At 39.2% G+C, this 20,551-nt stretch overlaps 2 protein-coding genes and 1 pseudogene across 8 annotated transcripts in view; 1 reads left to right on the top strand and 2 right to left on the bottom strand.

Moving 5' to 3' along the window:
* NUDT13 (nudix hydrolase 13) overlaps positions 1 to 5,632 on the top strand; it is a 16,793-nt gene extending 11,161 nt beyond the window's left edge. For 3 of the 5 annotated variants that reach the window (XM_006060594.4, XM_006060595.4, XM_044942258.2), the window contains 5 exons: positions 481 to 587; positions 2,064 to 2,189; positions 2,311 to 2,422; positions 3,459 to 3,613; positions 4,691 to 5,632. In XM_006060594.4, coding sequence (XP_006060656.1) covers positions 481 to 587; positions 2,064 to 2,189; positions 2,311 to 2,422; positions 3,459 to 3,613; positions 4,691 to 4,891 — 701 coding nt within the window. In that variant the 3' untranslated portion in view covers positions 4,892 to 5,632. Of the gene's footprint in view, positions 1 to 181; positions 381 to 480; positions 588 to 2,063; positions 2,190 to 2,310; positions 2,423 to 3,458; positions 3,614 to 4,690 lie in introns of those variants that run through there. The other 2 variants (XM_044942257.2, XM_025284758.3) reach the window with 2 other exon arrangements.
* Positions 5,633 to 7,130: 1,498 nt separating this feature from the next.
* ECD (ecdysoneless cell cycle regulator) overlaps positions 7,131 to 20,551 on the bottom strand; it is a 28,745-nt gene continuing 15,324 nt past the window's right edge. For all 3 annotated transcript variants that reach the window (XM_044942254.2, XM_006060600.4, XM_006060599.4), the window contains 5 exons: positions 12,664 to 12,770; positions 12,348 to 12,531; positions 9,780 to 9,847; positions 8,042 to 8,256; positions 7,131 to 7,416 (listed from right to left, as the gene is read on the bottom strand). In XM_044942254.2, coding sequence (XP_044798189.1) covers positions 7,186 to 7,416; positions 8,042 to 8,256; positions 9,780 to 9,847; positions 12,348 to 12,531; positions 12,664 to 12,770 — 805 coding nt within the window. In that variant the 3' untranslated portion in view covers positions 7,131 to 7,185. The remainder of the gene's footprint in view (positions 7,417 to 8,041; positions 8,257 to 9,779; positions 9,848 to 12,347; positions 12,532 to 12,663; positions 12,771 to 20,551) is intronic.
* LOC102392649 lies at positions 9,854 to 12,341 on the bottom strand (annotated as a pseudogene).

Below are 20,551 nucleotides of genomic sequence, written 5' to 3' on the forward strand. Positions count from 1 at the left end.
GAGTAGCTCTGAGCCTTCAGACTTGCATTTGGGAACTGGTTTGCTAGAGCTTGTGGCCCTTATCAAGCCTTCTGTCTCCATTTTAGGGTATCAGCTGTGAATACAATGATGCTGGAATGAGGTTTAGATAGGGGCTCAAAGGTCCATTTTCATCTTTTTTCCAGGGGTAGTGTGTGGCTAGTGCAAATGTCCTTATTGCCCCAAAGAGGATTTTGGGAAACACTATGCTCTGTTTCCCAAATCTGCCCGAATATAAGAATCTCCTGGTGCTTGTTAAAAAAAAAAGATTTTTGGGCCTCACTCATCTGCTATTCAGAATCTCCAGGTAGGGGCTTGAGAACGTGAATATTTTTTTATTCTTCCTAGTTGAGTCTTATTAGGTGAGTTTGGGAAACACTCTTCTAACAAGATATACTAGAGAGGGTACCTGAGGTAAAGTCTGACATTTGTTTCATTTCATTCTCTTTTCTAATATTTTAGCTTCCTTACAGAAAGCTGAAATGGAGACAGCCCTCCAGGGGTCTTTCATTAAGCTGACAAAGGCTCTCTTTGAGCTGAATGTGAAGGATGCCTCCTTGCTGTCCACGGTAAATTGATTTCTTGGTTCTGTAGAAAATTTAGTGAAGTAGTGTATATGCGGGGAGAAGGCAATGGCACCCCACTCCAGTACTCTTGCCTGGAAAATCCCATAGACGGAGGATCCTGGTAGGCTGCAGTCCCTGGGGTCGCTGAGGGTCGGACATGACTGAGCGACTTCTTTCACTTTTCACTTTCATGCATTGGAGAAGGAAATGGCAACCCACTCCAGTGTTCTTGCCTGGAGAATCCCAGGGACAGGGGAGCCTGGTCGGCTGCCGTCTATGGGGTCGCAGAGTCGGACACGACTGAAGCGACTTAGCAGCAGCAGCAGCAGTGTATATGGGAAAGATTTGATTTCTTTTTTGCAGATCATAGACTTTGGAGAAAGGACACTGTTTCTTCTTCTTTTACCCTGTTTTTTGTCAGTACCTTTTTCTCCTAAGGGTGTATAGATCTATGGCACTATGATCTATAGGCCTTATAAACATTTTTAATGACCCACAGCATGACATACATATGGTGAGAAGTTACTCTACATTGCCCTAATGACTTATTCTCCACCTTTGGATTTCACTTGCTGAAATGGCTTTTGACTGTCCATTTAATTGGGCTTCCCAGGTGGCACTAGTGATAAAGAACCCACCTACTTACACAGGAGAATGAGAGACTCAGGCTCAGTCCCTGGGTCAGGAAGATTCCCCTGGCAGAGGGCATGGGAACCCACTCAAATTGCCTGGAGAATCCCATGAACAGAGGAGCCTGGCAGGCTATGGTCCCTAGGGTTGCAAAAAGACAGACACGTCGGCAATGACTTAGCATGGCACAGTACAGCACAGTTGATTAATACTGTTGTGTCAGTTTCAGTGGTACAACAAAGTGATTCAGATATATATATATACACATATCTATTCTTTTTCAAATTCTTTTCCCAATTCAGTTGTTATATAATATTGGATTGTCCGTTTAAGTTAAAGAGCTATCTCTAAACATTTTTTATTTGCAAAAAAATTCCAAACTTATTGGGGAGTACATATTGAGGTGTTTTGTTGTTGTTCAGTCACTCAGTCGTGTCCAACTTTTTGCGACCCCATGGACTGTAGCCCGCCTGGCTCTTCTGTGCATTCTTCTCAGAATCATGTAATTCTCTAGGTAAGAATACTGGAGTTGGTTGCCATTTATTTATATAGAAAATGTTTTCTTTTTAAGCTGTGTAATAAGTACATAGGTGTTTATTCTGATACTTTAAAAAAATAATATATAATACATTTAAAATGTTAAAAAAATTTCATACTTAAAATGATAGAGGACTATGTTCAGAGAATTTCCTTTAAAGTTTAAATAATTAATAACCATTTAAAGTAGGTGAGCTGGAAAGGGAATGGCACGTCCCTTTGAGTTGCTCTAAATATTAGTAGCCCCAGCACTGTTACAGATGAAACCCACATTCTCTCCAAACGGTACCAAGTCCATCTTTGTATTCCTAGGCTCAGGCTCTTCTCCGTTGGCATAATGCTCATCAGTTCTGCAGCAGAAGTGGGCAGCCCACCAAGAAGAATGTGTCTGGCAGCAAGCGTGTGTGCCCTTCCAATAACATCATCTATTATCCACAGGTAAGCATTGCTTTAAAAGGACAATAAACCAAGTCAAAAGGCTTTCCTTAGTTACCCATTATGTGGTTTCATTAACGGGCCCTAAAGCCCTGGTGTCTAAGTTTCCATCCCCTGTTCCTAGGTGGCACCTGTGGTGATCACGCTGGTGTCAGATGGAACTCGATGCCTGCTTGTCCGCCAGAGTTCCTTTCCCAAGGGAATGTATTCTGCCTTGGCAGGTTTTTGTGATATAGGTAAGGAATTTAGGCATATACAGATAACATTGAAGGAAATGAAAGCTTATCAATTATATATATATATATGTGTGTGTGTGTGTGTGTGTGTGTGTGTATTTTTTTTTGGCTGCACTGGGTCTCCGTTGCTGTACTCCAGCTTTCTCTAGTTGTGGTGGACAGGCTTCTCTCGTTGCAGAACAGGACTCTAGGCCACACGGGCTAAGTAGTTGTGGCGGGTGGGCTCGGTAGTTGGCGCTTGCAGGCTCGAGAGCCCGGGCTTAGTAGTTGTGGCACTTAGTTGCCCCGCAGCGTGTCGAATCTTCTCAAACCAGGGACCGAACCTGTGTCCCCTGCATTGGCAGATGGATTCTCAACCACTGGACTACCAGGAATGTTCAATAGTTACGTATTATTCTTATTGCCAGAGTACTTGGAATCTCAAGCACATTTTCTATTATATCAAGAAAACTACCTTCTGGCACTATAATTTTCCAATATTTTATAGGCAAAATTTCAAATATAAGCATAATTGGAAGATTTATACTGTCAACACCCATATACTGACCACCTAAATTCGATAATTACTATGCTTATTTTATCACAAATCTGTTCATTCTTCCATCCATCCATTAATCCATCTTATTTTCTGATGCATAGATTGCAGACATTAATATACTTCCTCCTAAATATTTCAGCATACATATTAATATTCTATTAACTAAAATTTAATATTTATTTACAGGCTGTTTTTTTCTCAGCCCATTGCAGTAAAATCGGCAAATGCTGACATGTGGCATTCGAATTTTATTAAAAAGCTGAGGACAGCAGTAGCCTTTCCGACTCTTATTTTGTGTAACGAACATAGCAGGTTCAGGAACTGGCAGTTCGATACCCAACTCCAGATTTGATTCCTAGTGTAAAGACTCAGAGATTTAGGCCTTTCCCAAGAGTATTTCCTTGACTTTGAAGTCACTTTTATGCTCCTTTTGCAAAGGTGCATCTGCATCACCCTTCCTGCTACAGGGCTATCCTGAATTAATCTGAGTACTTATAGGTGAAAGTCTGGAAGAGACTGTCCGGCGAGAAATTGCAGAAGAGGTGGGATTGGAGGTGGACAGACTGCATTACTCTGCATCCCAGCATTGGCCCTTTCCTAACAGCACACTCATGATTGCTTGTCATGCAACTGTGAAACCAGGGCAGACAGAGGTAGGTTCTGGTGCTTTCCTTATGACATACCCTTTGCCTCATCCAAGCTGGTCCATAGTTACCCACTAAGCACCTGCCTAGTCCAGCACTGTCTAGATTATACAAAGATGTGTAAAATATGATTTACACCTTTAAGGAATTTACAATCTTATAAGCAAATTCATCATAAAAATTAGGAATGTCAACATAAGCACCATTCTTCCTTGTATATATATCTCAATCATGAGACAATTTACCTTTCATCATCAGGAAATTAACAATGTTTTACACTGAGTAGGCACACAATAAATATATAAAAGTTAATGAATGATTTCAGAATTGGTCTTATAGCTCAAGTCAGTCAGGATGTTGGGGACTAATAATATAAAATCACAGGAACTTCTGACTGCAAGGGACTTAGATGTTGTCTTATCCAACCTCATCTTGCTCTTTCATAAGTCTTAACAGATTGTGTTGTGTTCCCTATTTGGTTTCTATACAATAATATCTAACCTATCTCAGTTTCTGTAATAAACTGAGAATGCAGTTTGCATTATTTTGCTTCCTGCAAGGAAGATACTGTGCTTTTGACTATCATTAACACTTATCTTTTAAAGAAGAGTAACACTTTTATGTTTCCTTTTTAGTTATATAATCATTTAGGCACAAAAGGAAACAGTATTATTCATAACTTACATTCAGTGTTAACACTTTTTTTTTTTTTGGCTGCACTGCATGGCTTGCAGGATCGTAGTTTCCCGACCAAGGATTGAACCTGGGCCACGACAGTGAAAGTGCAAAGTCCTAACCACTAGACTGTTAGGAAATCCCCAACCCACTCTTAATACTTTACTATTTGAACTTCCACGATTTTTTTTCGTGTGTGTGTGTGTGTTTTAATATCTAAAAAATATACTTAACTCTCTTCCCTTAATTATGGTTATTTTGCTTCTGGACATTATCTAGAATTATCTCCCAGTGAATAAATCCAGATACCATCTTCTAAGATTGCTCAGTTCTGGAACATCTTCTCACCCTTGGCCATTGTACTCTAAGTAGCTCCTAACTTTATATCCTGTTTTTCCTTATGTCTTTCAGCTCCAGGTGAACTTGAGAGAACTAGAAGCAGCTGCCTGGTTCAGTCGTGATGAGGTGGCCACAGTCCTGAGGAGAAACAACCCATCTAATCAACAACAGAGTGGGGCTGTCCCATTCTGGTTGCCCCCCAAGTTAGCCATTGCCCACCAACTGATAAAGGAGTGGGTTGAAAAACCGACCTGTTCTCCCCTGCCTGCTTAGCTCAGATCAGGCCACCTGATCAGATAACTCCCTCCTCACGATCTAAGAGGGGCACATCAGAGAACAACTGATAAACAGGAGGTGACAAAGCCCATCCCAGGCCAACCTCGTAAGGCAGAACAGATGGTGAGCCTACAGCAGGACACATCTGCCAGTGTTAACAGAGTTCCTAACCACAGGCAATCAAAAATGCCAAACCCGATCAGATAACAAAAGTCAAAGCAAAAGTTGAATAGTTTGGATCCAGGCCCGTGTTCACTCATTTTCTCCTGTGCTGTGGAAGCAAACATCTTCTGGCATGTGGCTTATCAATGCTGGATTTACACTAACTGCCAAAATGTGCCTGGTATAGTTTCAGTTCAAATTTTATCTTAGTATTAAAAATATATAGCAGATCTCAACTCAGTTACTTTTTATGTTCACAGAATTTTAAAAAGTAGCACAACATTTTTGAATTTGCATAGAGGTAATTGTTTTATATAGAGTAGTTAAATAAAGGTCGTATTTCCTTAAGTCCTTCATCCCAGGAAAGCAGGAATTAAGGTCTTCCTCAAGGTGCTCTGTAATAAATCAGATACAGGGATGTTCTGTTGAGGTAACTGCATGCCAGTGGGCTCAAGTGGGTAAGTCAATTTTTTGCTGTTACTTGCTCAGTTTGCGACCCAGGGAAAAGAGTATCCCTTGCTGTGCCTGTTTTCCTAAACTTGAAGTAACTTCAACAAAATGACCAGTGAAGATGAACCATTTCTTGAGTTTTACGGGATAAACTAAATTTAGGATTTCTCGTCATTCATATATGCCATTCTGTACCTTATCACAGGAGAAAAGCACTGATCTGGAGGAAATGAAATACATTTCTGGCCTCTGTTCAGATGTATTTTTCTATCTTATGAAGTGAGGAAACTGTAGAAAGCGAGAATTGACGGTGGGAGGGAGGGAACTATTAGTGTGAAGTCTGTGTAATGACTAAAGCAGTGTTGGGAAGAAATGCTGTTAGAAGTCTGTTTGAGAAGAACAGCTGAGGGAAGAGCTGTATGTTCAGGTACTTTTAGGCAACTAACTAGTGATTAAAGACACAAGTGCCAGAGACCCTAAGATGATTCACACACCCAAGTCCCACAGGACTAAGTAAAACAGACTCTAGAACTAGAGAGGATGAAGCACTGAATTTCCTTTTGATCCTAAAGGCTGGGATCAATACTCTCACCACCGCCCGCACACCATCACTGCTTTGGGAAAATCAAACTGCTGTCATCGGGAAATGCTGAGGGATAATATGTGATGGGACTCGATTGTCCTGTTAAGATTGGCAGCTTGCCCTGACCTGGGCTGAACCCGGCACACAGAACGGAAAAAACACTCTAGAAAGAGAGGTCCTGAGATTTCTTCATATCTTGCAGCTAGAAGAAAACAGTTCAGGGTCCATGAGTAGTACCGCCTCCCAATGTTTTCTATCTCTATGTGGGTGTGTTTGTGACCACATGTGTACATATCCCCAATCTGAAAATACTGATAGAAAGAGGAGTGTACAGAATTCCTGGTTATGAGTTTCTCAACCTACCACGAAGTAACTGTTTACTTTTGGATTAACGTGTTGTTTTGGAAAAGAAAAAATCAGAGTAGTTAATAGGAGGAGCTGCAACATTGAACTTCGTTTCCCAGCAGTGACTGGAAAGAGTGCTTTGCTTCTTAGAATTCCAAGGATAACTGAGAGCAGAGGCAAAAGAGAGAAGGGTGGGCTGGGGTCCTAAAAAATGGCAGATAAATAAAACAAACTTTGGTACAGGGCTTACCTGACTGGAGAATATTTTTGTGGCACTGAATCATGAAGGTGCAAAGAATAAAAAGAACCTGATGGGTCCTTGAAGAAGAATAACAAAAACAGGTAGAACATTCAATTATTTGACACCAGAGGGAGACTGACTCAAGGTCGTTCCCGGTAACTGGAATAAAAAGCAGCTCGTTCATTCCTTATGTTTGCCAGTCTACCTTCCTTCCTCTACCCAATGTTTAATCCTGAATAAAGATAAACTTAATGTTCCAAACATAAAGTGTGTAAGTCTTATCTCAAGGGCTTGATTCTCTTTCTTCTGCTGATTTCAAAACCTTGTATGCACCCCAGAGTTGAGATCACAAAAGACTTGTGCAAAGAGGGCAACCTTTGGGGCTCATAGAGAAGTTAACCTATGAACTTGAAGAAAACATTTTTACTAGATGTGAAATCAAAACTAGAAATGAGCACAGTCAGACTCAATATTTATTCAAGAAGACAAAAGAGAGGCTAGGTTGGCTGGCTAATCCTTTGCTGGCTTACTTGTGGGTCTGTGATCTGCGTTGTCAGGCAGCTGCACACCCATGCTTTGTAAAAGGTTGGAAGCAGGTCCTGCCAGTCCAGCCTGGGAACTATAGGACTCTAATATGTTTGAAACCAGGTTCAGGTCTACATCCACTGGCGTCATAACAGATCCTCCTGTGCCAGAATCTTCTTCCTCTGGACTGTCATTGGTAGTCTGGGATAGAGGTTCCTTGTTTATGGAAGGAAAAGAAAGTCATGGGACAATACAACTAGGTTGGATGGTAGTTACAATAAAAAGCAACAATGTAAAGTTGAGTTACATATTAGAAAGGAAATTCCATTCTTGACAGAAAGAAAATGAAGTCTAATAATAAACTATGTAATTTAACAAACACATTAAAATCTGGTTCCAAAGATTATAGCATACTTCTTCCTAGGAAAAGTTTCTACAAATTAAATGGATTCCGTCCAGATTTTGAAATAGCCCAAGGGAGATAACCAGAGGTAAGGAGATACATTTATAGTTTGCCTAAGAGTTTTAAAAGAAATAAACAGAAAAAAAATGAACAGTTAAAAATAAACAAATAAAACAGAATCTGAAGTTTTCTCTAAGTGAAAGAAGCTAGATTTCTTTCCTACCCACATGTAACACAGAATAAGGAGTATAATTAAGCTTATGTTTAAGAAAATAATCTTTCATCCAACCAGAGTTAGGAAAAAATTAACCTCATTCAAATCAAAAGATCAAATTCAAATCACAAAAAATTACCACAAATGCAAAAGAAAAATGAAGATAAAATAGTTTTAGCTGTCCTTTGTACTAGACTCAAAAGGGAAAGAGGGTGAACACAAACCATTTGCTTCTGGGTGGTGAAACTTCTGGCAATGCTTGTATGTGCTAGTTCCTGGTCCATCTGGGCCATGTATGACTTGAGATCATCCAGAGTCCCTTTTACAGACGCTTCTTCTCCAGCCTCCTGTGTTTCAAGATCCACATCATCATCGCTGTCTAAACATTCAGAGTCTTCCTCACCCAGATCATCAGAGTCTGACTCATGGGACTTTGAACCTACACAGACCCCAACACAGAAACAGTCACTTGGTACATTTTTTTGGCATGACTATACATCTCAAAAGAATTAGAATATTCTCTGGGAAAAAAAAAGGTGAATATACATAGTCAAAGTACTTCAGAAAAATCCCCTCCAGAAAATGCCACTGCTGGCAGACATCTGCAGAAAAGTACACAGGCTGAGCCGAAAGATTCCTTTTTTTTCTTTTTTTTTAGGTGAATTCAATTGATTAAAAATTTTTACTTAAGAAATTTTAAAACTACATAATACATGAATACATTCTGATGTAAACATTCAAGTTATATAGGTTATTGTCTCACATTTCATTCTCTTTCCAGAGTTAAACATCTTTTAACAGTTCAGTGGGTACCCAGACCTTCATTTATGTAATTCTGTGTGTGTCTGTATGTGTATACAAAATATTTTTTACATAGATATATTGAACTATGGTTTGTTTTTCTATTTATTTATATATCTTGGAGGTCCTTTGCTGTCAAAACACATAAATGGACCTCATTCTTCACTAAGGCTCTATTATACTTCATGAAATGAATGTACTATGATTTTTTTGGTGGGGAGTAAAACTGTACTATAACCCAGTTGTTGCTACTACAATGTTGCAATCACCACCTTAGCACACACAGCTTTTTCATGAGGTAAATTCCTGGAAGTGAAATAGCAAAGTCAAAGGTTATGAACATTCTGGAGTACCAAACTGCCTTGAGAAAAGACAACTTACACCTCCACCTCCACAGCTGGATGGTGCTCCTTTCTCCCACACTTGAGGAAACTGATTATTACCAACCTTTAAAATTTTTCCTAATATGATGGGCCAAAAAAATAATTCTTACTTTTATTGTATACTTACTTGTTTACTAGAGTTAACTATTTTCAAATATTTATTGATTATTCTTCAAGACACTGCCTGTTTATATCCTTTGTTGATTTTTTCTTAATTGGGCTATTTGTTTTTTTTATTTTAGTAGTATATAAGTGCTGTTGTGCTTAGTCGCTCAGTTGTGTCCAACTGTTTTCAACCCCATCGACTGTAGCTGGCCAGGCTCCTCTGTCTGTGGGGATTCTCCAGGCAAGAATACTGGAGTGGGTGGCTATGCCCTCCTCCAGGGAACCTTCCCAACCCAGGGATCAAACCCAGTCTCCTGCATTGCAGGCAGATTCTTCACTGTCTGAGCCATCAGGGAAGCCCAGTACATAAGTGCAGGATGTTTAAAAGAGAAAAAAAAGAACAGTGTAATATTGGAGCCCATGTAAAACCCTATCTAAACACACAGCATTCATTCACTCAACAAAAATTTAATGAGCAACTACTATGCCAGGCACTAAGCAAGGCATCTTCTGCAAAATTAGTTGGTAGGGCAATAATTAATAGTTGAAAGCAACTCAGAATCACATGCACACACACAAAACAAAATACAAATGAGATCCAATGCTCCAAAGCTCTAGCAATCTTTATACAACTTACAGTTGCAAAATCAAAATAAACATCACTGTAACTCACCTAAAATCTTATCAAAATAATTAAGAAAAGAATCTGCATCAAAAGTGATTGGAGCCTCAGAAGGTTCTCTGTAAGATTAAAGGAAAAAGACAATTTATCCCAAACAAAACTCTTTGAAACTTTGTCTAAATTGGTGCCATTCTTAGGCATACTACCAGAGATATACTTTCAAAGGAGGCAGAGCAAGGAAAATTGTAGTTTAAATTTTAAAAACCATTAGGCTTACTGATCTTGTAGGGCAATAGAAATGGGAAAGATAGAAGAAATAAAAGTAAAAATTGCACTTTGATTATGCACATTTTTAACTTATGCTGATTTAGGGATCTGCCAACCTACCACCTCCCATAAGATATCTAGCATTAGCAAAAGAAGCTATTTATCCAAATTCATTTAAATAAAGTCTATCTTTTTACGAACCAAACCTTTAAACATAAAAAAGATCAAACCTTCCCTATCCCTGCTGTCTAAAAGAGAGAATACTGAACATAAATTTTAATCTTATGAGGCTAATGAGCATCAACACTAATAAAGATGTATTTGGCTGGGCAAGGAACAATTCCATCTACCTTTTTCCCCCTATTACTTGCCAAATGTAACACCTCTTGTTCTCTGTTATTATTTCTTCCTCTGATAAACATTTTCATCCTCCTCTTTTTTGTAGCCTTTATTTTATTATATAAAGTTATTTAAAACAGTACATTTTCTTTATTATACATGAAAATTCACATACAGATGTCTTTTCTATCAAATCCTTATTCTTTCTCCATTGTCAAAAATCTTAATTTTTCATTCCTGCTAGATTTCTCTTCCTTGGTAATTCTTTTTGTTACCCCACTGAAATATTTCTCATGGAAGGAATTATGACCTTGGTACAGCAGAAAGTGATCACTCAGCAAATGTGAATACTGGTCCTGGTTCTCAAATTCCTTCACCTTTTCCATTGTTATCAAGCACCTTGATGTATGACTGGAAAGCTTCTGCTCGCAGTTGCTGATGAGTTTCAAGCAGAGGTGCCAGGGTACCACCTGCTTGGTGTATTCTGGTGTGTATACTGCTAACCAATAGATGAGTCTTCCACCTAATACGAGGGTCTCTGCTGAGAACTTTAACAGGTCAAAAAACATATCACACAGATAACTCAAAGAAACAGGAACGTGGCTTTCTGGACATTTTCTATTCCCTTTGGTACTTCCTTCTGTGAACCTGTTCTTGTAGATTCTCTAATACCATATGGAGGATCAGTGATGATTGCATCAAAATAAGTGCCCTTCTTCCAGGAAGGTTTAGATGCATCTGAAACCAGGACATCAAGGTAATACTTCTCTAAACCATACTGATGAAGATTTGCCCTAAACCAAACTGATGAAGATGTTTTCTTCCAGTCCTCTCCATTTCCAGTTTTTCCTACTAGCCTTTCCCAAGCCATGAACAGTATTGTAGTCTACGTCTGTCCCATATACGTATGCACCAAAATGAGCAGAAGCTATCAAAAGGCCACCTGGTCCAACAGATGGATCAAATACAGTATCGTTTTTTTTCACTTTTCCATGGTTGGCCATGATGAATGATAAACCAGCATCCATGCTTGTATTTCAAATAAAGTGTCTCTTTTTGACACTGTATGACTCAATAAGCTCTCTGTGTTCATCTGCAATCCATCTACCAAAATAAATATTATGTGGATTCTCAGGGATGTGGTTTGGGTCCAAACCATAACCCTCCAAAATAGAGAATATATGTTGTGGCTTCTTTAAATTCACTTTCCCTTCAGATGACAGAAATTGAAGTGCATCTATTCATCTGATTTTTTCTTCTTGTGTCAAGGTTTTATTAAATGTGTGAATCTTTATTTTATATGTAGAATCTGAATGCAGAAATAGAACTATCTTCTCAACAGGGTAGCTTTTAAGAGAACTGTTCAGCTCCTCTGGACACTTTCCATGACCCCATAGTTCAAGTACAGACTTGGCACACACAGAAAAATTAAGTTTCTGGCAATATCTTCAAAGGGAATGCTAAGAATCCAAAAAGGAGACTTTCCATAAGTTTCCTGACTACTGGTGAACTAACCTCCAAAAAATGAAAGCAAAGACTTTATCTCCGGAAGGCGGAACTCCAGGTATTCCAGTGCCATGAGCAGAAGATAACCTATACAAGGTACCCGGCAGCGCTTATCCTCCTCTTTAGAGTGTGAAGCTTCCAATCTACTTGAGGGTACAAGATCAGATGTCTGATCCTGATGAGAGCTAGATGTTAAAAGTCCATAATATTCTGAGTAAAAACCTAAAAAGTAAAATATATGGTTGCCCTGCACAGCTCTGGGGCAGTGGCCTTTAGATCTGAGTGATCTCTCTGGCTTACTTCACGGATCATAATCAGGTTATCAGAAATTTGACTCCAGATAAGTAAGTTATCATAGTACTAGGTACCAAAAGAGGAAAACAAAGCATTGAAAATCATTTACTAAAAAAAAAAAAAATTAAAAAAAAACACAGAACTGGCAATGATTGGATGATGCCAACATAGAGCCTCTAACTATTTAGATAATTACACTTTAACAGAAATTACCGAGGCAGCTCTGCTCCTTTGTGGGTTGAGACTTTGGATATGAAAGCTTTCATGCTCTTTGAGACTTGAGTTAAGTCATAGTTCTCCTCCTGCCCCTTGGAAATGGGCTCTGGCTCTTTTTTGCCAGCAGCTTCCTGCAGCAGCTGGTCCAGCTGATCTGGTGAGAGATCTAACCACCGTTCATCTGAAAAAGAAGTGTGACACTGCCATACTATACTCACATGACGCAGGTATACTCTCAGTAAAGTGCCCTCTGAGACTTGGTGGGATGTTTAATTCTTTCAAACTCCATGCTCTATCCTGGCCCATCACTTACCATCTTCTGGGGGAAGATAAGCTTCTTCTTTCTTAAGCTGTTCTATATCAAATGGTATTGTCTGCAATAACGTTAAGATTTCTTCACCTGGGCTCATAGCATGGGAGCTATAAAAAAAATCAAAGACATGGGTATTTAATGAGAACTTAGAATAATAACCACAAAAACAGTATTTTAAAGTTGGAAAGGATTATCTAGTCTAATTTGTTTTGAAACATTTGTTCAAGATACTGAATCCTTCCTCTCAAAATTTCACCAGGAACTCAAAATACAAAAAGAGCTCAAAGAAAAACTGCTTTGAGGAGTTCCCTGGCGGTCCAGTGGTTAGGGCTTGGTGCTTTCACTGCCATGACCCCTGGTTCAATTCCTGATTAGAGAATGAGGCTCCCACAGCCTCACAGCACAGCCAAACCAACAAAAAGTCCAAAAAGTAAAGAAAAGAGAAACTGCTTTGCAAAAAAAGAAACCATCAACAAAATGAAAAGACAACCTAAAGAACGGGAGAAAATATTCACTAACCACATATATGATATGGGGTTAATATTCAAATATATAAAAGAACTCATTAATAGCTAAAAAACCCCAAGTTATCTGATTCAAAAATGGGCAGAGAAAATGAATAGACATTTTTCCAAAGAAGATACACAAATGCCAAGAAAAGGTGCTCAACATCAACTAATCATCAGGGAAATGCAAATAAAAATCACAGTGAGATATCACCTCACACCTGTCAGAATATTCATCATTAAAAAGAAAAGAGAGATCAAGCATTGGCAAGAATGCAGAGAAAAGGGAACCCTTGTGTACTGTTGGTGGGAATGCAAATTGGTACCACCACTATGGAATACAGTTGGGAGGTTTCTCAGAAATTAAAAATAGAGCTACCATATGACTTAGCAATCCCACTTCTGGGTATTTATCCAAAGGAAATGAAAACAAAATCTCAAAGAGATGTCGGCATCCCCATGTTCACTGCAGTGTTATTCACAGTAGCTAAGACTGGAAACAACCTAAGTGTCTACAAACAGATAATTGGATAAAGATGTGGTGTAGATGGATGAATGGATAGACAGATAAATTCACAGAGACAGAGGTATACATGGGCTTCCCAGGTGGCACTAGTGGTAAAGAGCTTGTCTGTCAATGCAGGAGATGTAAGAGATGCAGGTTCAATCCCTGGGTCAGGAAGATCCCCTGGAGGAAGGCACAACAACCCACTCCAGTATTCTTGCCTGGAGAATCCCATGGACAGAGGAGCCTGGCAGGCTGTAGTCCATGGGATCACACAGAGCTGGACACGATTGAAGCAATTTAGCACACACACACTGGAGATATACATATATATATATACACTGGATATACACTGGAATATATATATACACACACTGGACTGTAATGGAATATTATTTAGCCATGAGAGAGAAAGAAACCTTGTCATTTGCAACAACATGGATGCACTTTGAAGGCATTATGCTGAATGGAATAAGCTAGATAGAGAAAGTTAAATACTGCATGATATCACTTATATGTGGAATCTAAAAAAAAATGAAAGTCAACCTCATGGAAATGGAGAATAAAAATGGTTGCCAGTGACTAAGGGGTGACGGAAATAAGCACAAAAATCCTGGAAAAAGGATTCAAACTTTCAGCTGTAAATACAGTCATAGGATCTAATGTGAAACATGGTTACTATAGTTGATAACACTATTGTGTAAATGAAATCTGCTAAGAGAGTAAATATTAAATGTTCTCACATACACACAAAATATAAATATGTGAGGTGAAGAATCTGTTAATTAACTAGGTGGTGGGACTCTTTTTCATAATGTATAGGTATATCAAATCACCTAAGTGTCTTACAGTTTTGTCAATTATACCTAAGTCAAACTAAAAAGAACCCTGAAAGATTGCTTTGACTGAAATGGAGGCTGGAGGCTCAGAGACCTGCTCATCTTGCCTTCCCCTTTGCTCTGCAGCAGGCTCCATGGAACACCATCATGAAGCTGCTGATTTAGTGTAACTCTTTCAATTTATATATATCATATTATGAGGAAATGAAAACCCAGAAGAAAGTATGCACAAAAATTAATCTATCATGTATTAAACGCTAGGCTAGCACTTCAAATACATTTTCTTATTTACTATTACAATTACTATTACAAGGAGGTAATAATCCTGTATTACAAAGGAGAAACTCAGAGCCCAGTGAGTTTCTACAACTTTTGCAAGGTCATTGAGTTGGACAGAGCAAAGGCTTGAAATCAAGTCTTCTGATATTATTTTGTGCTCCTCTTATTATAAACTGATAGGGAAATATACACAGATGATTTATATGACAAGTGAGCTATTTTATGATGGTGATGTGATTTGTTATATAAGTTTATGGAACTCTGTCTGAACTATTTATAATGAAACAAACCAAGTTATATAATGGACTTGCATAAATTTAATAAACATTTGCATACCTTGCTGAATCATGCGGGTAACAGGGAATTATCCCTACTCTGTAATATGCAAATATTGCAGAGAAAAGAAATATACACAAATAATTATGATAAGTTAAAAACATATAAAGTCACACAGAAATACCAAATGGTTCAAAGAATCATAGGAAAAGGTAATTACATTCACTGGGTGGAGACAGAGAAGTTAAAAAAAAAAAAAGAGCTAATGGAAGAAGCTGAGTTAGCCCTTAAAAAATCTAGAGGATTTTGATGGGTAAGACAGGATGGAGAAACTAGGTAAGGGGAAAAATGAGCATTTGTATAGAGGTGGGGAGTGAGGAACATGTTCAGAGAGAGCAAACGGGTTCAGTTTGGCTTAAGGGTGAAATCTGAGGCTGAACAGATGGACTGACGAGTACAACGAGGCTGAAAAGGCTAAGTTTAGACTCAGTGAAGTAAGGAGTGAGTGATCACTGATGGCTTCCTTGTTATTTTTAATTTTTGCTTTATGAGATTAAAATAATATAGATAAGTCAAAAAGGTAATATAGCCTTACCACCCAGAATTAAAATACTGCTAATATTTACCTCTAGTCTAAATATATGATTACATTGATAAATTTAACATAAAAACCAAACTAGTAATATATGTGCTGGTGGTGTTCAGTCGTGTCCAACTCTTTGTGACCCCATGGACTGCAGCTTGCCAGGCTCCTCTGTTCATAGAATTTTCCAGGCAAGAATATTGGAATGGGTTGCCACTTTCTCCTCCTCCAGGGGATCTTCCCAACCCAGAGATCTAATCTGTATCTCCTGCAATGGCAGGTGAATTCTTTAAGCACGTACTTTAAAAAATATATGATAGATAAAAGTTAGTATTCCCTTTGATGATCAACACTATCAGTTCGTCTGTTTCTCTGCTGCCCAAAAGTGACAGCTCTCACAAGAACCTTTCTTGGCCCCTGAAGTGAGTAAGAGAACACTGAGAGTTCTCTTCTGAGTGAGTAAGAGAACACTGTTTTCTTTACCAGACATGTTATTCCCTTGATACCATTCCCTCAGTATCACCTGTCTGCCTCAATCCCTGACATTCTTAGATCTCATTTGAAAGAAAACCTCCTCGGAAAGGTCTCCCTGGTCAACCTTTCTAGAAGAGCAGCCCTTACATCTCTCTCCCCAAACACTGCCTTTTCTTCAAAGTACTACTTACCATCTATCATCATATAATGGTTTATTGTCTTTCTCCTGCACTAGTATGCAGCTCCACGGGGCAGGGAGAATTCGGGTTCACTTGTTGTATTCCCAGTGCCTAGAATAGGGCCTGGCACACAGGAGATGATAAATACTTACTGACTAAATGAAGATATATGTATCTATAATATTTAGTATTTTGTGTATTTTTACAATTTATATTCATAGCACCTACATGTTACTTGTATTTTTCACTCAACATTGTATTTTTAAAATCTATTCATTTAGACCAGTGATTCTCAACCGGTGACAATTTGGCAACATGTGGTAGTATTTTTGGCTGTCACAATTGGTGGGGAGTGGGGAGTCAGTCCTAGGGGAATTTACTGAGTAGAGGTCAGAGCCGTTGCTTCATCTTACAATGCACAGGACAATTCCCCACAGCAAAGAACCATCTGGTCCAAAGTGTCAATAGTGTCAAGGTTGAGAAATTATGACTTAGATTTATGGATATTTATATAATCTCTGGTTAACTAATGGATAATAAGCCAACATATACATACACTGAAATTCATTTATCTATTATTGGTGGACACTTCCATTGTTTGTAATTATTCACTATTACAATCTTTAATAATTTTTAAGAGAGGGAAATAACATGATTACAGATATATTTCAAGCAGATTCTCCTGGCTCTGATGGTTGAATTGGAAAAGAAGAGTCACTAGAGGCTGAGAAATAAGTTTAGGTGTAGCTATAGTTCAATCCCATGGACGGGGGAGCCTGGTGGGCTGCAGTCCATGGGGTCGCAAAGAGTCAGACACGACTGGGAGACTTCACTTTCACTTTTCGCTTTCATGCATTGGAGAAGGAAATGGCAACCCACTCCCAGGGATGGGGGAGCCTGGTGGGCTGCCATCTATGGGGTCGCACAGAGTCAGACACGACTGAAGTGACTTAGCAGCAGCGGCAGCAGCATAGTTCAATATGGTTCACTTATGGTAGAAAGTGAAGAACTAAAGAGTCTCTTGATGAAAGTGAAAGAGGAGAGTGAAAAAGTTGGCTTAAAGCTCAACATTCAGAAAACTAAGATCATGGCAACTGGTCACATCACTTTATGTCAAATAGATGGGGAAACAGTGGAAACGGTGAGAGACTTCATTTTTTGGGGCTCCAAAATCACTGCAGATGGAGACTGTAGCCATGAAATTAAAAGACACTTACTCCTTGGAAGGAAAGTTATGACCAACCTAGACAGCATATTAAAAAGCAGAAACAAAAAATAAAATAAAATAAAATAAATATATAAAAAGCAGAAACATTACTTTGCTGACAAAGGTCTATCTAGTCAAGGGTATGGTTTTTCCAGTAGTCATGTATAGATGTGAGAGTTGGACTATAAAGAAAGCTGAGTGCTGAAGAACTGATGCTTTTGAGCTGTGGTGCTGGAGAAGACTCTTGAGAGTCCCTTGGACTGCAAGGAGATCCAACTAGTCCATCCTAAAGGAGATCAGTCCTGGGTGTTCACTGGAAGCACTGATGTTGAAGCTGAAATTCCAATGCTTTGGCCACCTGATGTGAAGAGCTGACTCATTTGAAAAGACCCTGATGGTGGGAAAGATTGAGGGCAGGAAGAGAAGGGGACAACAGAGGATGAGATGGTTGGATGGCATCACCAACTCAATGGACATGAGTTCGGGTGGGTTCCGGGCATTGGTGTTGGACAGGGAGGCTTGGCGTGCTGCAGCTCGTGGGGTCACAAAGAGTCGGACACGACTGAGTAGTCGACTGAACTGAACTGATAGTTCAATAACTAAATAATTAGAGTATCTAGCCAGGCAGTAAGGTAAAAGAATGTAAGACACAAGACAATAGTGAACAGTATCTAAGGACTGGATCCAAGGAGAGCCAGGAGATCTGGGTGATAAGAAGGATGGTGGTACAATTAAAAGACAGCAGGAAACAGCCGAAGATATTAATTCAGCTAATAAAAACAAAGCAAACAAACAGAAGCTTTAGGAGCCAAGAGCAGGTCTCGAGCGAGATGTGAGCTTGGTTTTGAACTGCAGAGAAGTCATTCTGGTTGGTGAACGAGAGTTTCTCCTACAACACTCATGAAAATGTTGGATATTGAAGCTATTTGTAATAAGTAAATTAGGGTCCATTTGCTAAAACGCTGTGCAGCTATTTAAAAATACACTTTATCAAAACATTTTAAGGTCACGGGAAAATGTAAGATTACAATGAGTAAAAATTATGAACAAGATACATAATTTCTTGATAATGTAAAATTTTTTAAACAAATCAATTGGCTATGGGGAATAATAAACCTGGAAGGCAGTAAATCAGAAGAATAATAATAGTGGCTAATTCATGATATACATTGGAATAATAGTAGCTTACTCATGATATAAATTTTTCCCTCTTACATTTTTCTCTATTTGCCATCTGAATGAGTGTTACTTGTATAATAATAAAAGACATTGTTATTTAAAAAGAACTACCAAACCCTCAATCTATCTTATTTCATGGGAGAATAAGATAGCCCTAAATCTCCTACATGAGTCTCTCTAATTTCTTAACTTCTCTTCAACCTAAGATTATAACGTAATGCTGTTCAACAGGGGAGTGGTCTCCTAGAGGTGACAAGATTCATCTGGGGGAGATTCCCCTAACTATGAGAGCCACCGCCTTTACTTTCTTTCCCGAGTTTCCTTAAAACATACCCTAAGAAGGCATCCTCTTTTCCACAAATTACTGCCATAAAATTGATGAGAATGGGACAAAGGCACACCTGCTGCTGCTGCTGCTAAGTCGCTTCAGTCATGTCCGACTCTGTGCGACCCCATAGGACGGCAGCCTACCAGGCTCCCCCCGTCCCTAGACACTTACAAAAGAGTGGAAAGAAAAGTGTTAGCTGTTCAGTTGTATCCAATCCTGCAATCACATGGACTGCAGCCCATCAGGGCTCCTCTGTCCAGAATTCTCCAGGCAAGAACACAAAAGAATAAAGACTGCTGTAAAGTCATTACTATCTGCCAGATACTGAGGTTAGAGTTCTCTCGCCATCAATTTTGCTTCATACAATCTTTAAGAAACATTTTATTACACACATATGTGATGTTTGAGATGTTGGCAAAACAAGTGGGGTTCAAAACCAGTTCGGTTTGAGAAAAAAAGCCCAACAGCAAAACAAAACACACATCTACACACAACTGGGGACCTTCTGAGCCACAACATTTACAAAGTTATTTCTTTCACATTATTTAATAGCTTTCTGCTACGTCCCTTCAGTAGTGTCCAACTCTGTGCAACCCCATAGATGGCAGCCCACCAGGCTCTCCCGTCCCTGGGATTCTCCAGGCAAGAACACTGGAGTGGGTTGCCATTTCCTTCTCCAATGCATGAAAGTGAAAAGTGAAAGTGAAGTCGCTCAGTCGTGTCCAACTCTTAGCTTTAAGTATCTCAAATTCAGTTTTGCAGACATAAACTGAATTTTTTCCAGTGCTCAAATTCTGACCTTTGATTCCTCAGCCCAATAAACCCTTCTGCGGAAGCTCCATTATCCTTGGGCCATACTGACTAGACGTGCCCTCAACGGACAAGTCAAACAAAAGGGACTTTCTTCTTTCAAGCATCCTATTCCTTCTGATTTTTGCTTGCTTTTTTCTCCAGTGTCTTCAAATAACTGTTTGGTTTTTTTTTAATATTCTGTCCAGTGTTATCACTGCAATTAGCAGGGGGTTAGTCTGATATGTTACTCCAGTATTACCAGAACTGAAACTCAATTTTATCGAATTTTAAAGGGCAGCCATTTTCTTCCATGTGGCTTCCCTCATAAAAGTTGGTAAAAGAATCTGCCTGCAGTGCAGGAGACGTGGGTTCGAGTCCTTGGTCAGCAAGATCCCCCGGAGAAGGAAATGGCAACCCACTCCAGTATTCCTGCCTGGCAATCCCATGAACATAGGAGCCTGGCAGGCTACAGTCCATGGGTCGCAAGAGTTGGACACGACTTAGAGACTAAACTACCACCATTTTCTTTCAACCCTGTGCTCATTTCTTTCTTCCCCCAGAAAACATACGGCAGGTTAGAATGAGCTATGATTTGGAAGCCAAATGCCTGCTTCATCCTGTGTTTCAGATCCACCTAAAAAAGCTGAACACAGCCCAGCATTCCCACAGGAATTAAGCATGTGGCTCATTAACAGAATCCGTGAGTTCAAATCCCTAGGCCTGTCATTTTGAGCTGTGTAA

This window comes from Bubalus bubalis, chromosome 4, assembly GCF_019923935.1.
Source record: "Bubalus bubalis isolate 160015118507 breed Murrah chromosome 4, NDDB_SH_1, whole genome shotgun sequence".
Taxonomy (NCBI): Eukaryota; Metazoa; Chordata; class Mammalia; order Artiodactyla; family Bovidae; genus Bubalus; species Bubalus bubalis.